The sequence below is a fragment of the Gorilla gorilla genome, chromosome 15, assembly GCF_029281585.2.
Source record: "Gorilla gorilla gorilla isolate KB3781 chromosome 15, NHGRI_mGorGor1-v2.1_pri, whole genome shotgun sequence".
Classification (NCBI taxonomy): domain Eukaryota; kingdom Metazoa; phylum Chordata; class Mammalia; order Primates; family Hominidae; genus Gorilla; species Gorilla gorilla.
In genome coordinates, this window is record NC_073239.2 from 121750598 (window position 1) to 121763192 (window position 12595).

General features: G+C 57.0%; 1 protein-coding gene across 2 annotated transcripts; it reads left to right on the forward strand.

Moving 5' to 3' along the window:
- Positions 1-18: 18 nt before the first annotated feature.
- On the forward strand, positions 19-12355 carry SIVA1 (SIVA1 apoptosis inducing factor). 2 transcript variants are annotated; one of them, XM_004055782.5, is made up of 4 exons: positions 19-6005; positions 8325-8519; positions 9297-9453; positions 12126-12355. In XM_004055782.5, the coding sequence occupies exons 1-4, from the start codon at positions 5888-5890 to the stop codon at positions 12181-12183; spliced, it is 528 nt and encodes a 175-aa protein (XP_004055830.1). In that variant the 5' UTR covers positions 19-5887; the 3' UTR covers positions 12184-12355. The 2 variants fall into 2 exon arrangements, with proteins under 2 accessions (XP_004055830.1, XP_004055831.1); XM_004055783.5 differs by lacking the exon at positions 8325-8519 and having other exon boundaries at positions 5802-6005.
- Positions 12356-12595: the final 240 nt, after the last annotated feature.

The following is a 12595-nucleotide window of genomic DNA, read 5'->3' on the forward strand; positions in this document are numbered from 1 at the left end:
TCATTACATGTTTGATTTGACTTTGTCTTTATTGCTTTTAAACACTGAAAGACAACAATTCACTGTGACAGGAGTCTGGAGGATGTAGCTTCCTAAGAGCTGCCCATGTGTTTTGGGTCACAAAGCCAAGCCTTGTGTTTACTCAGAAAATTAAATAGAACAAGCCTATATAAGAGACCAAGTCAATTAAATATGGTTTGTTTTGTTTTGAGACAGAGTCTTGCTCTGTCACCCAGGCTGGAGTGCAGTGGCGCGATCTCTGCTCACCATAACCTCTGCCTCACAGGTTCAAGCGATTCTCCTGCCTCAGCCTCCTGAGTAGCTGGGATTACAGGGGCCCGCCACCACGCCCAGCTAATTTTTGTATTTTTAATAGGGGTGGGGTTTCACCATGCTGACCAGGCTGGTCTCAAACGCCTGACCTCATGATCCACCCACCTTGGCCTCCCAAAGTGCTGGGATTACAGGTGGGAGCCACCGTGCCAGCGTGTTTAGTTTTTAAAATGTTATTTAGGCCAGGTGCAGTGGCTCAGAGTTCGGAGTAAGTTTAGAAAAACAACTGCCCTTCCAGTATCCTTTCAAAGACAGGGAATCCTACAGAGAGGCCAGTCTGGCGGGGTTAGACCCTGACTTTTGAGCACTGTGGCTGTCAGCTGGTCTCGCTAGCCCAGGAAGTTCAGCAGGCTCTACTGACACAGCAGGGGCCTGGGGGCATAGGCTGGGTTATGAGATTCCTGTGACTCTGGGGATGCAAACAACTTTTCTAGACAGTACCAAGAACAGCCCTCAGTGACTTGAGTGGCAGGAAAGCCATGCAACTGCATGGCCCTGCCCCAGGCCACGGGCGCTTCCTTCCTCAGGCCGGAGTCCCTCAGCAGCACAGCCACCTTGAGATGGGGTGGGACACACAGGCAGAAGCCAGCCTTTGAGTATTCCCAGATGCTCTCCTTTCATTACACAGCAAGAGAGACAAAAAGGGAGCCCCGAGGCAGGGGTAAGCTCCTGGGGAGAGGGGGCTGCGGGCTTTCTCCACTCAGCCCTCACATCTACACTGGGCCCTCAAAGTCAAGTCATTTAAATTGAAATTTGAGAGCTGCAAAATAGGTTTTCAAACCTCTGTTTTGTAGTAGCTGCTAAATCTTCCACCAGAACACAAGTTGTCATCGTTTTCTTTCCTCTCGGGATGGAAGGCAGGCGTTTCACAGGGTAAAAAGACACCAACGCAGAGGGGAAATACTTCTCCCCTAGCACCAACTCACTCACTTCCATGTGGACCAGAGACAAGAGGCTCCGGCGTCTGAGCGGTGGGTTAGTGCAGACAGCCAGGTCAATCATTCGGGTCTCCACCTCCTTCTTCTCAGTAGCAGATGTTTGGAGGGTCTGAGTGGTTACAGTAAGGGGCTCTCTCCACTTTTCATCAGTAACACAGCCCCAGTGTAGATGGGGTCAGAGTGGTCTCTGTTGAGTACATGGGTAAAAGACAAATTAGTGATAATTGTAGTGAATTCTTATCATTTTATGACAAGATTTATTCAGAATGGCATCCATTCTGAATAAAAGTTGGACTTTCTGGTACAGAAGCAGGGCTCAGTCATTCCTGACACAGTTTCTAGCTCCTCACCTCCTCCCAGTTGCCCAGGGTGGTCCACCCAGATCTCTGCTTTATACACCTGCCGGCTGGTGACCAGCTCTCTATGGGACACCTGGATACAACCTACTGGACTCAGCCCCCGGCCCCCACACCCCTCACGGACTGTGCAGACATGCCACAGTGACCACCACCCAGTCACAGCAAGATGCCATGAAGCTGATGCCTGCCGGCTCAAAACCACACCCCACAGGAAATGCACTTAAGTAACAACACCCTGGACCCGAATACAGATTTGGTGCACAGGCCACTGGCTCGCTCCCCACCATCTGGCTGGGCCTGCCTGTTCTCCATGGCTCCCCCTCCCCACTGGCCTGTGAGGAACGCTGCCCCTTCGCTCCCGCCCGTTGAGTCACACACCCGCTCTGCAGTTTCATGTGTTCTGCTGTGCTGCCTCCTCCAGCTCTCACCTGACCCTTGCACCCAAACCTCACTCTCCTCCTGGTCAGGACTCTCCCAGAGAGACCATCATGATAGGAATGAACTGATCACTGCTCAGACAAAAGCCACAGGCTGCCTGCCAAAGCCTAGAAGCAAGCTGCTGGTGAGAGGAATGCCAGCACAGCTGGATACACAGGCCTGAGGCCATCAGCCACAGTCAGGAGGCATCCCACGAGAGCACACACTGTAACCCCACGCCCACCGCCCCCAGAGCCCCATCAGGGAAGGGCCAAAGTTTACAGCCACTCTCCAGGAGAGACCTCAAGACCAATTAGAGGAAAACTATGACAATGATTTTGTTTAATGATAATTTTCCTTTTTCCTAGCACTCTGGAAAGCTACCAGTTTCTTTACAAGTTAACCATCAATCTGATGCAGGGCAGGTGAGCCCCAAAATTGGGGCTTAACCCTGGAGGGTTCATGGCTTCACCCAGGAAGGCATTCAAGGGCGAGCCAGTGGTGTTAGCCAGGCAAGTCTGTTAAAGCAGCAGAATCCTATCCAGCAGCCTCTGAGGAACCGGCATGTGGCCTGGGGGACAGCCCCGCTCCATAAGCTGCCCGATGTTCTGTATCTGTCCACGATGGTGAAGAGACCCTAGGATAGTTGCAAGTCTGAACACAGGGAAATCTTTAGGAATCCCCACGATCTATGAGATTGAAAACAATCCTCCTCTCTGAGAACTTCATCTATTTCTGGGATAAACCAAATCTGTGTTTAGCCACACGTGACTCCAACTGAGTAACTTTCAAGTCATTTCCCTAAGGCAGAAAAAATTCTCCATTATGCCGGCAAAGTGGCAAGGAAGAGCCAAGAACGCCTGATCCCGTCCCCACCACAGGGGACCCCGCATGGCAGGAGGAGAAAGGACATCTAATCTGGAGACTGGCAGGGTTTCAGCCACCCATGGCTAGGAAAGCGTACACTGCCTCTGAGGGGGCGTGGGCAGCTGCAACGCGGAAGTCACGTGGGAGGGGCTTACAGGACTCCAGGCATCACCTCCTCACACCGGAGGTAGCACCAATGGAGCCCTGAGAACACAGTCCAGGTGTGTCCAGAATTGGTGGGTTCTTGATCTCACTGACTTCAAGAATGAAGCCGTAGGTCCTCACAGTGACTGTTACAGTTCTTAAAATTGTTATGTCCGTGGTTTGTTCCTTCTGATGTTTGGACGTGTTTGGAGTTTGTTCCTTCTGGCAGACTCGGTCTTGCTGGCTTCAGGAGCGGAGCTGCAGACCTTCACAGTGAGTGTTACAGCTCTTAAGGCAGTGTGTCTGGAGCTGTTCATTCTTCCCAGTGGGTTCATGGCTTTGTTAGCCTCAGGAGTGAAGCTACAGACCTTCACAGCGAGTGCTACAGCTCATAAAACCAGTGTGTACCCAAAGAATAAAAGAGCAAAGCCCCAACCCTGTGGAAGAAAACCAGTACGTTCCCACTGCCTGCTCCGGAGACCTGCTTTTATTCCCTTATCTGGCCCCCACCCACATCCTGCTGATTGGTCCATTTTACAGAGGGCTGATTGGTCTCTTTTACAGAAAGCTGATTGGTCCATCTTGACAGGGTACTGATTGGTGTGTTTACAATCCCTAAACTAGACACAGAAGTTCTCCAAGTAAGTCCCCACAGAGCACTGATTGCTGCATTTACAAACCTTGAGCTAGATACAGGGTGCTGATTGGTGTCTTTACAAACCTTGAGCTAGACACAGAGTGCTGATTGGTGTATTTACAGTCCCTTAGCTAGACATAAAGTTTCTCCAAGTCCCCACCAGATTAGCTAGATACAGAGTGCTGATTGGTACATTTACAAACCTTGAGCTAGACACAGAGTGCTGATTGGTGCATCCACAATCCCTCAGCTAGACATAAAGGTTCTCCAAATCCCCACCAGATTAGCTGGATACAGAGTGCCGATCGGTGCATCCACAAACCTTGAGCTAGGCGCAGGGTACTGATTGGTGGGTTTACAAACCTTGAGCTAGACACAGTGCTGATTGGTGTATTTACAATCCCTTAGCTAGACATAAAGGTTCTCCAAGTCCCACTAGACTCAGGAGCACTGCTGGCTTCACCTAGTGGATCCCACACCAGGGCTGCAGGTGGAGCTGCCCGCCAGTCCCGTGCCGTGCGCCCGCACTCCTCAGCCCTTGGGCGGTCAATGGGACCGGGTGCCGCGGGGCAGCGGGGAGACTCAGGCATGGCGGGCTGCAGGTCCTGAGCCCTGCCTCGCGGGGAGGCAGCTGAGGCCCGGTGAGAATTCCAGCGCAGCGCCGGCGGGCCGGCACTGGTGGGGGACCCGGCGCATCCTCCGCAGCTGCGGGCCCGGGTGCTAAGCTCCTCACTGCCTGGGGCCGGTGGCTCCGATTGCGGGGCCCGCCCAGCCCACGCCCACCCGGAACTCGCGCTGGCCCGCAAGCGCCGCGCGCAGCCCCGGTTCCCGCCCGCGCCTCTCCCTCCACAACTCCCTGCAAGCTGAGGGAGCCGGCTCCGGCCGCGGCCAGCCCAGAGAGGGGCTCCCACAGTGCAGCGGCGGGCTGCAGGGCCCCTCGAGCGCGGCCAGAGCGGGCGCCGAGGCCAAGGAGGCGCCGAGAGCGAGCGAGGGCTGCCAGCACGCTGTCATCTCTCACAGGGCGAAGCCCACGCCACAGGACGGGTCAGTTCTGTACCCGCCGGGGCAGGGGAGAGCCGCCTCTGGTGAGCAGAACCCCGGAGAAGGGACGACGCGGGCGCACCGCGCGGCCTGGGGACACCAAGTCAGACGAACCCGCTGTGCAAGATTTTCCACACAGCGGCGCATATCCCCGCCCGGGGGCGCTCGGCAGCCGCACGCGGCCCTCAGAGCGCAGCCCCCACACGCCTTTACTTCTGGAAGGCGGAGACCGCCACAGTGAGGAGCTAAACCAGCTGAGGCAACACAGCGAAACCCCCGATCCTACCCAAAACCAAAAATTGGGGTGCGGAGGCGCGCGCCTGCGGTCCCAGCTACCGGGGAGGCCGAGAAGAGAGGATCGCCTGAGCCCGGAGCCGCAAGCTACAGTGAGCCGAGACTGTGCCACTGCACTCAGTCTGGGTGACAGAGCGAGACCCTGTCTCTAAAGGGGAAAAAAGAGCTAGGAAGAAGCGGGCTGCCTCTTAACTTCGGAGAAGTAAATGAGGAACTATAACCAGTGTCTACCGTTTAGGAACCAAACAAAAGCTGACAGGAATCCCGCCACCGACCCAGCCGCCCCAGACGTTGCCCTGGCCTATCCCGCGCCGTTCCTCAAACTAGTCCCGCCCCGACGTCGCCCTGGCCTATCCCATGCCGATCCTCAAACGAGGCCCGCCCCGGATGCACAAGCTCCGCCCTCGTTGCGCCGCCCTGACCCTCGGCCTCGCCCCTGCCCCCTGGCTCTTCCCGCGCAGCCGAATGCCGCGACCTGGCTCCCACCGTTCGTCGCTTCGCGCCGCATAGGAACCCCGCCCCTAGTCTCTCCTCCCGCCTATCCTGAGCGGCGCGCGCACAAATCTCTCCCACAGACCCGCCCACCCTGAGCCTCAACCTGGCCCCTGGCCTTTCCCGCGGCGTCGAGGCCAGTACACCGACGCACTAGTCCCACCCCCGATCTCTCCCTCGGCCTATCCCGCGCCGCTCCGCGCAGGAGTCCCGCCCCCGACTTCGCCCGCAGCCTGTCACGCGCCGCGTCGCTCCCTTGCCTCAAACCCGCTCTCGCCCGCGGATGGGCGCGCGGCTGTGACGTCACGGCGTCGTTGGTAAGGGGCTGGCGGCCGGGGAGCTGCGTAGCTCCCGGCCCCGCGGCCATGCCCAAGCGGAGCTGCCCCTTCGCGGACGTGGCCCCGCTACAGCTCAAGGTCCGCGTGAGCCAGAGGGAGTTGAGCCGCGGCGTGTGCGCCGAGCGCTACTCGCAGGAGGTCTTCGGTGAGTGCCGGGCGGGCTGCCGAGGGTCCGCTGCGTCGGGGCCTGGAACGGGCCGGGCCTCACCGTCCCCTCTGAGGCCTGAGAGGGGGGCTCGAGGGCCCTGCTTTCTGGCCCCGCGTTCTCGGAAGCTGGGAGGCCGCGGGGACACAAGCTGGCCACGCCCAGGGCTGGGGTCAGTGAGGGGGATGTGAGGACCCCAGCGTTCGCCCACCCTGTCCAACAGCCTGAAAGAAAAGGGTCCCTGCCCCTGGCCCCCGCGCCCTCTTCCACGATCCCGGTTAGTCGCCGCCCTGCAGTGAGCGGCACCCGCCTGGTGCTTCCTCGGGACTGTCCCGTGCAGGATGTCCTGGGAGAGGTTGGGGAGCGGGGCGTCCTGCATGGAGTCAACCCGAAGAGTGCCCCTCCTGACCCAAGAGGTATTCATGGAGCGCGCGGCCCTGCCAGGCACGGCGGCTTTCTCGGGAGACCAAAGGCAGGCAAGACAGACAGATGTGCCCCGTCTCCCGGGAGCTCCCCAGCCTAGCTGGGGAGACCAGCAGGAGAAGGAGTCGCCACAGGTGATCGGGGCAGGCACAGGTTAGTGCAGGCGCACCTGCAGGGATGGCACGGAAGGCTTCTTGGAAGAACAGTCTGAGCGGAATCCTGTGGGGGCGAGTAGGAGTTAGCCAGGCAGAGGAAGGGAAGGAAGAGGGCGAGGCAGAAGCCAGGCATCAGGAGAGCGAAATAGGACTCCGTGTGGCTGCAGTGTCCAGTTCTGGGTGGGATGTGAGGGCAGTGAGCTCCCAGGCCTTCTCTGGCTTTCTCCTGTGGATTTCAGGCGTGTTGATCTTATTGATCATCACTCTGACTGGGGTGATTAATACGCTGGGGCAGGTAAAAAGTGGAGCTTACCTTGCCTAGTGATTGGGGCACAAAGTCTGCACCTGTAGAGCAGTTAGAGGATGACCCGGGGTGTGTGATTTACCTGGTGCCGCTTGTGCCTTGGGAATGAGGGAAAGACTCTGCCTCCCGAGGTTCCTCTGTGCGGTGTCTCCAGTGTGCTAGGGCTGTGAAAGCGAGTGCTATTCTGGGCCATGGGGAGGTAAGGGGAATGATGCCGTGGGAACTGTGGCAGGACCGCAAGCGTGTGCCCTCTCAGGACAGTTGAAAAATTCAAACACTGTGCAGGCAAGAAGAGGAAGATGGAAATGGGGCCTGGCTCAGTATGGCTCTTTATTCTTCCCGAGTGCCCTGACCTGGGCGTTGGCAGGTGTGTGCCACTCACTGGGTCAGGTCAGGGAGGTCTGCTGGGTGCAGTGCGCCTTCCATGGTACATGCAGGACACCTACTTTGAACTGTGTGACAGTTTCCAAATTCCAGGCCACAGCTGTTACCCTGATCTCTTAACCTTGAATTGTCCACAAGGCCTTGAGGACAAGGATTAGCCTCACCACGTGTCTGTCCCATTCCTTTCCCCTTATAGATGGGGGAAGGTGTGGGGGGCCAGGAGGAAGAGGTGCAGGGTGTTGTGGGCTGGCATCAGCTACTCCATTTGAGTTACCCTTTCACTATTATTGCTGCCCATTTCACGTAGAGCCACATAGAGTTTCTGGGATCTCTGCCTTTACTGTGTTATGGTGAGGTGCAAAACAAAAAGCAAAGCATTTCTGGGTCTGGCCCTGGGCATCTGATTTTTCAAAGCTCCCTAGGTGACTGAACTGTGGCCTGATGGAAAACCACTGCTCCCAGGGATTGGTGGGTGTTCTAGAACAAGAGGTCTGGAAGGTTCTGGGATGCTTGTCTTGCCAGCAACTCTGTAGCAGGTGAAGGGGGTGTGCTCTGGCCAGAGGCTGCAGGCCCAACTCCAAGCCTCTGGCTGCTTCCTTGGCAGGGGACGAGTTTTGTGAATTAGAGCTCCACAGTGCAGAGCTCCCTCTGTGCATTCCACAGAGCCTGGTTTCCAGGTGGGGAGTGCTGGGGAAGCAGAAAAGGGAGAAAGGGGACAAGCTTAGTGAGGCGAGGCCAGTCGTGAATTGCAGAAAATGAGCCGAGTGATAGGAGAGGGAACCCTTGCATCAGACACAGGTGGGGCTGCAGGGCCAGAGCCTTCCTGGAGGAGATGACAGCTAAGCCAGGTAAGGAAAGGACGCACGAGCATTCTCAGCATAGAGGCAGAGCAGGACCCAGCTCGCCAGGGCACAACACAGGCTGGGGTTACTGGGAGACAGAGGGCACACAGGAGGACGATGGGGTTCATGTGAGGCTAGAAAGACTCAATGGCCATGCAGGGGCTTCGTTAGTACACAGCGAAGGACGTGAGAATGATTTATCTTCCCCCAGAGAAGACCAAGCGACTCCTGTTCCTCGGGGCCCAGGCCTACCTGGACCGTGTGTGGGATGAAGGCTGTGCCGTCGTTCACCTGCCAGAGTCCCCAAAGCCTGGCCCTACAGGGGCCCCGAGGGCTGCACGTGGGCAGATGCTGATTGGACCAGACGGCCGCCTGATCAGGAGCCTTGGGCAGGCCTCCGAAGCTGGTGAGTGGCACCAGCAGCCCTTTGTGGCTGTGGCACTGAGGCTAGGTGGTGGCAAGAGCATTTTTCTTGATTTGCAAGCTCAGGCTTTTCCTCCCTGGGTAAGCAGGAGTCTGACCCAGAGCTTGGCCTTCTGGCTCAGAAGGCTCCTGTTATCAGGAGGTCTCACATTCAAGACTGGAAGTTGTTAAACAGCTTCTAAGTACTGGGCCAAAAAAGCAGCAGAGACTCCCTGGGTATCCCGTCTGCTTTCCACCTGCAGCCCCCTCAGATAGTCCCACAAGGCTGGAAACACGCCAGTCCCATCGCTATGCAGTGTGGGTCTCAGAGCATCACCTGTGTTGCTGGTTAGAAACGCAGTCCCCGACTACCTCAAGTCTGGTTGGTATGTCTAGGAGGAGTCCAGGCACCTCTTTGTTAACCAGTAAGGCAGTGGGCCACACTGAGACCCAGATGGGACACATGGAGTTCTGACAAGCAACAGGGGAAGAATGGTCCTTCCCAGCACTAGCCTCCAGGTAGCAGAGGGACCTGGTAAGGGAAAGAGCACTGAACTTGGAGTCAACTACAGGCATATCTCACCTTGGATCTCTCTAGTAAAACGGGGGTCCTGTGCACTGTACCAGGCTCACGGGTTGTCAGAAGGATCCAGTGTAGGTGGGGATGGGGTAGGCAGGTCAGAGCCCTCTGCCCTCAGGTGTGCATGGAGGCAGGTAGCCCGGCAGTCCCGGAAACTCCAGTCTCCTTGCAGCCTGACAGCATGGCGTTTCTTCCTCACAGACCCATCTGGGGTAGCGTCCATTGCCTGTTCCTCATGCGTGCGAGCCGTGGATGGGAAGGCGGTCTGCGGCCAGTGTGAGCGAGCCCTGTGTGGGCAGTGTGTGCGCACCTGCTGGGGCTGCGGCTCCGTGGCCTGTACCCTGTGTGGCCTCGTGGAGTAAGTACTTCAGTCCCTGGAGCTGCTGAGATCCCATAGCCCCAGCAAGCCGTGATCGGGGACGGGTGGGTCACCCATGTGGGCCCAGAGCACACACGTGTGGCCCCTGATGCAGTGCCATCTGGCATTGCCTAACGGGACATGGTGGCAGTAGATGCTTGGCCCAACTTTAGTGGTTAGTAATCCTCTCTAAGGGAAAGCTGAACCTCACAGATGACCTGCTCTGTATCTGGCTCTAGTCCCTGTCTTCAGCCACTTCCTGTTCTGATCTTTGAGCGCCCCCACCTCCTCCTCCTCTGGTCTTTGAGCCCCTCCTCCCCCCGTCCAAGGAGCCCCTGGTTGGTGACACAGGTGCACACTGCAGCTTCACCACAGTCATGCGTGCCATTTGGTTGTAGACCCTCTCAGGCAGGAAGTGGAGTGTTTGCGTAGTCTCCCATTTGTGCGTGGGTTTGCTGCAGCTGGCTGGATCCCTTCCTTACTCCTAAGGTGGGGAGGGGCGTTCTCACCCCAGGGGCTACTCACCTGGTGGATGGGAGTGGACAGTGTGGAGCCTGTTGCCCTGCCCCGTGAGAAAGATGACTTCATCCAGACACATGTGGAACTGGCTCCATAGACCCAAAGCAAGCTTAGTCCAAACAGTGTCTGAAATTGTCCATCTAAAATAGAAACCACATGTTACATCTCGAGTCCTTTTTCTCGAGACTTTCTTCAGTCGGGGCAGAGGCCCAGACTCACTGGAGACGGAGAGCCCCGGGCAGGGAGTGGGCAGCACCAGGGAGAAGCGCTGCGTGCCAGTGATCTGCTCCCATGGCTTCAGCATGGGTAGGAGTGGGGTAATGCACCCCATCCAGGTTGGGAATCATCTGCAGGGCTAGCTATGAATGTGGGATACTCTGTCTTTGCTTTTCACCCACTGAGTTCATCTTCTTTCCTAGAAGTAAACTGAAAAGGTCAGGGTTTTCTCATTGTCTGGTGGCCCTCTCACCAAAGCAGAAGTGAACATAGCCATGGGCAGGTTCAGCGGAGAGGTGGGTCCCAGAGCGCTGCGTGGCTGGCCGCCCACTCCTGCCCTGCACACCATCCTTGAGGGACTCCCTTGCACCCATTTCCTCCTGGCCTCTACCTACTTTCTGCTGCTTCTTCCTCCCATACCCACAGAGTTCACGTTGAGCTGAGTGGGCCACTGTCCCCACTGTGGACACACTCTTTTATCGCAGCTACAGCACAGGAGGTGGGCTCTGCCCTCTTTCACAAATAAATGACTTGTTCCAGGTCACAAGCCAGAAGTGGCATTCCCAGGCCAGGCAGCCCGGCCGGTGGCACCCGCAGTCTCTTACCCCCTCCCCTGCCATTTCCTACTTCAGGACCAGGCGTCGCAGGAGTGGGGGAAAACAGGGATCTGTCCACATGGCTCTGGTTTAACACAGATGCAGCCCAGCAGCCTTTGGCATCCTGCCTGATGGCCTGCACTGGCCCACGCCTGGCCCGTCGTCTGCAGGGCTCTCCAGCTGGCCGCTGGTGGCGGGGAGGGGCTGTCTTCGCGGCTCACCCACAATGCTACTGGCAAACTCTGCAAACCAGGTGGCAAGCAGTTCTGGCTGCCTTGTTGACTCCACGGCCCTGTCGTGTTTGGGGTAGCCATTGCCAGTCTCGTTTCCTCGCAACATCTCTCTTAATCACTTTCTCCCTGTGTTTTGCCGGGTTCCCTAGCCTTTACCTTTAGAGCTTTCTTTTTTTTTTTTTTTTGAGATGGAGTCTTGCTCTGTCACCCAGGCTGGAGTGCAGAGGTGCGATCTCGGCTCACTGCAACCTCCACCTCCTGTGTTCAAGCAATTTTCCTGTCTCAGCCTCCCGAGTAGCTGGAGTTACAGGCGTGCGCTAGCACGCCCAGCTAATTTTTGTATTCTTAGTAGAGACAGGGTTTCACCATGTTGGCCAGGCTGGTCTCGAACTCCTGACCTCAGGTGATCCTCCGGCCTCAGCCTCCCAAAGTGCTGAGGTAAGCCACACCATAGGCGTGAGCCACCATGCCCGGCCCTACCCTTAGTCTTGATACATTCAGAAAAGCACTGTTTGATGTGCTTCAGTGTAAACCATTGTGGTTCGGTGAATTCTGGCAGGTCATCTGGAGGTTTCTTTGGAGAGCTTCTATCCTACTGGAAACCCAGGTTGGGCCCCATGTGGATTGATCGGCAGTGGGAATCACCTAGGGCTGCTGTAACTGAGCTCGCAGACCCGGTGGCATAGACAGCAAAGAGGTACTGCCACACGGCTTTGGAGACCAGAAGTCTGAGAGGAAGGTGCTGGCGGGGCTGGTTCCTTCTGAGGCTGCAATGGAAAACCTGTCCTGGCCTCTCTCCTGGCGTCTGCTGTTTATCTTTGGTGTTCCCTGTAGACAGCTGCCCCCTCCCTGTATCTTCATGTCGTCTTCCTTCTCTGTGTCCTTCTCTTCACGTAGTCTTTTTAGGACGCTAGTCGTGTTGCCTTAGGGCCCCCATGTCAGTGCCGTCATCTAGACTGATTATGCCCGCAGTGATCCTGTCTCCAGATAAGGTCATGTCCTGAGGTGTTCTGGGTTAGGACTTTGACGTTTGAATGGTGGGGGGGGGGGTGGACACAATTCAGCCCCTGACAGCAGCTTTTCTCTCCCCTCCCTGACGCTGTCGCAGCTGCAGTGACATGTACGAGAAAGTGCTGTGCACCAGCTGTGCCATGTTCGAGACCTGAGGCTGGCTCAAGCCGGCTGCCTTCACCGAGAGCCACGCCGTGCATGGCAGCCTTCCCTGGACGAGCGCTCGGTGTTCACACTGAACTGTGGGGTCGACGGGAGGGGTGCCTTTTACATGTTCTATTTTGTATCCTAATGACAGAATGAATAAATCTCTTTATATTTGCACAAGAGGACTCTTGTCTGTCAGCACTTCTGAGGGTGGAGTTTGTGACCCTCCACCTGGGAGGGCCAAAGGAGCAGTCAGTGGGCGGGGCCTGCTGCACCTGCTGTCTACCCGCCAGCTCCTAGAGACCCCACTGTGCGTTGTGTGAGGCCCCTTACTTGCCCCCTGCTACAGATGGGAAGGCTCAGCCCAGAGCACGCTCCTCCCCAGCTCGCCCAGCTGGTAAATGGGGAGAAAGGACCCAG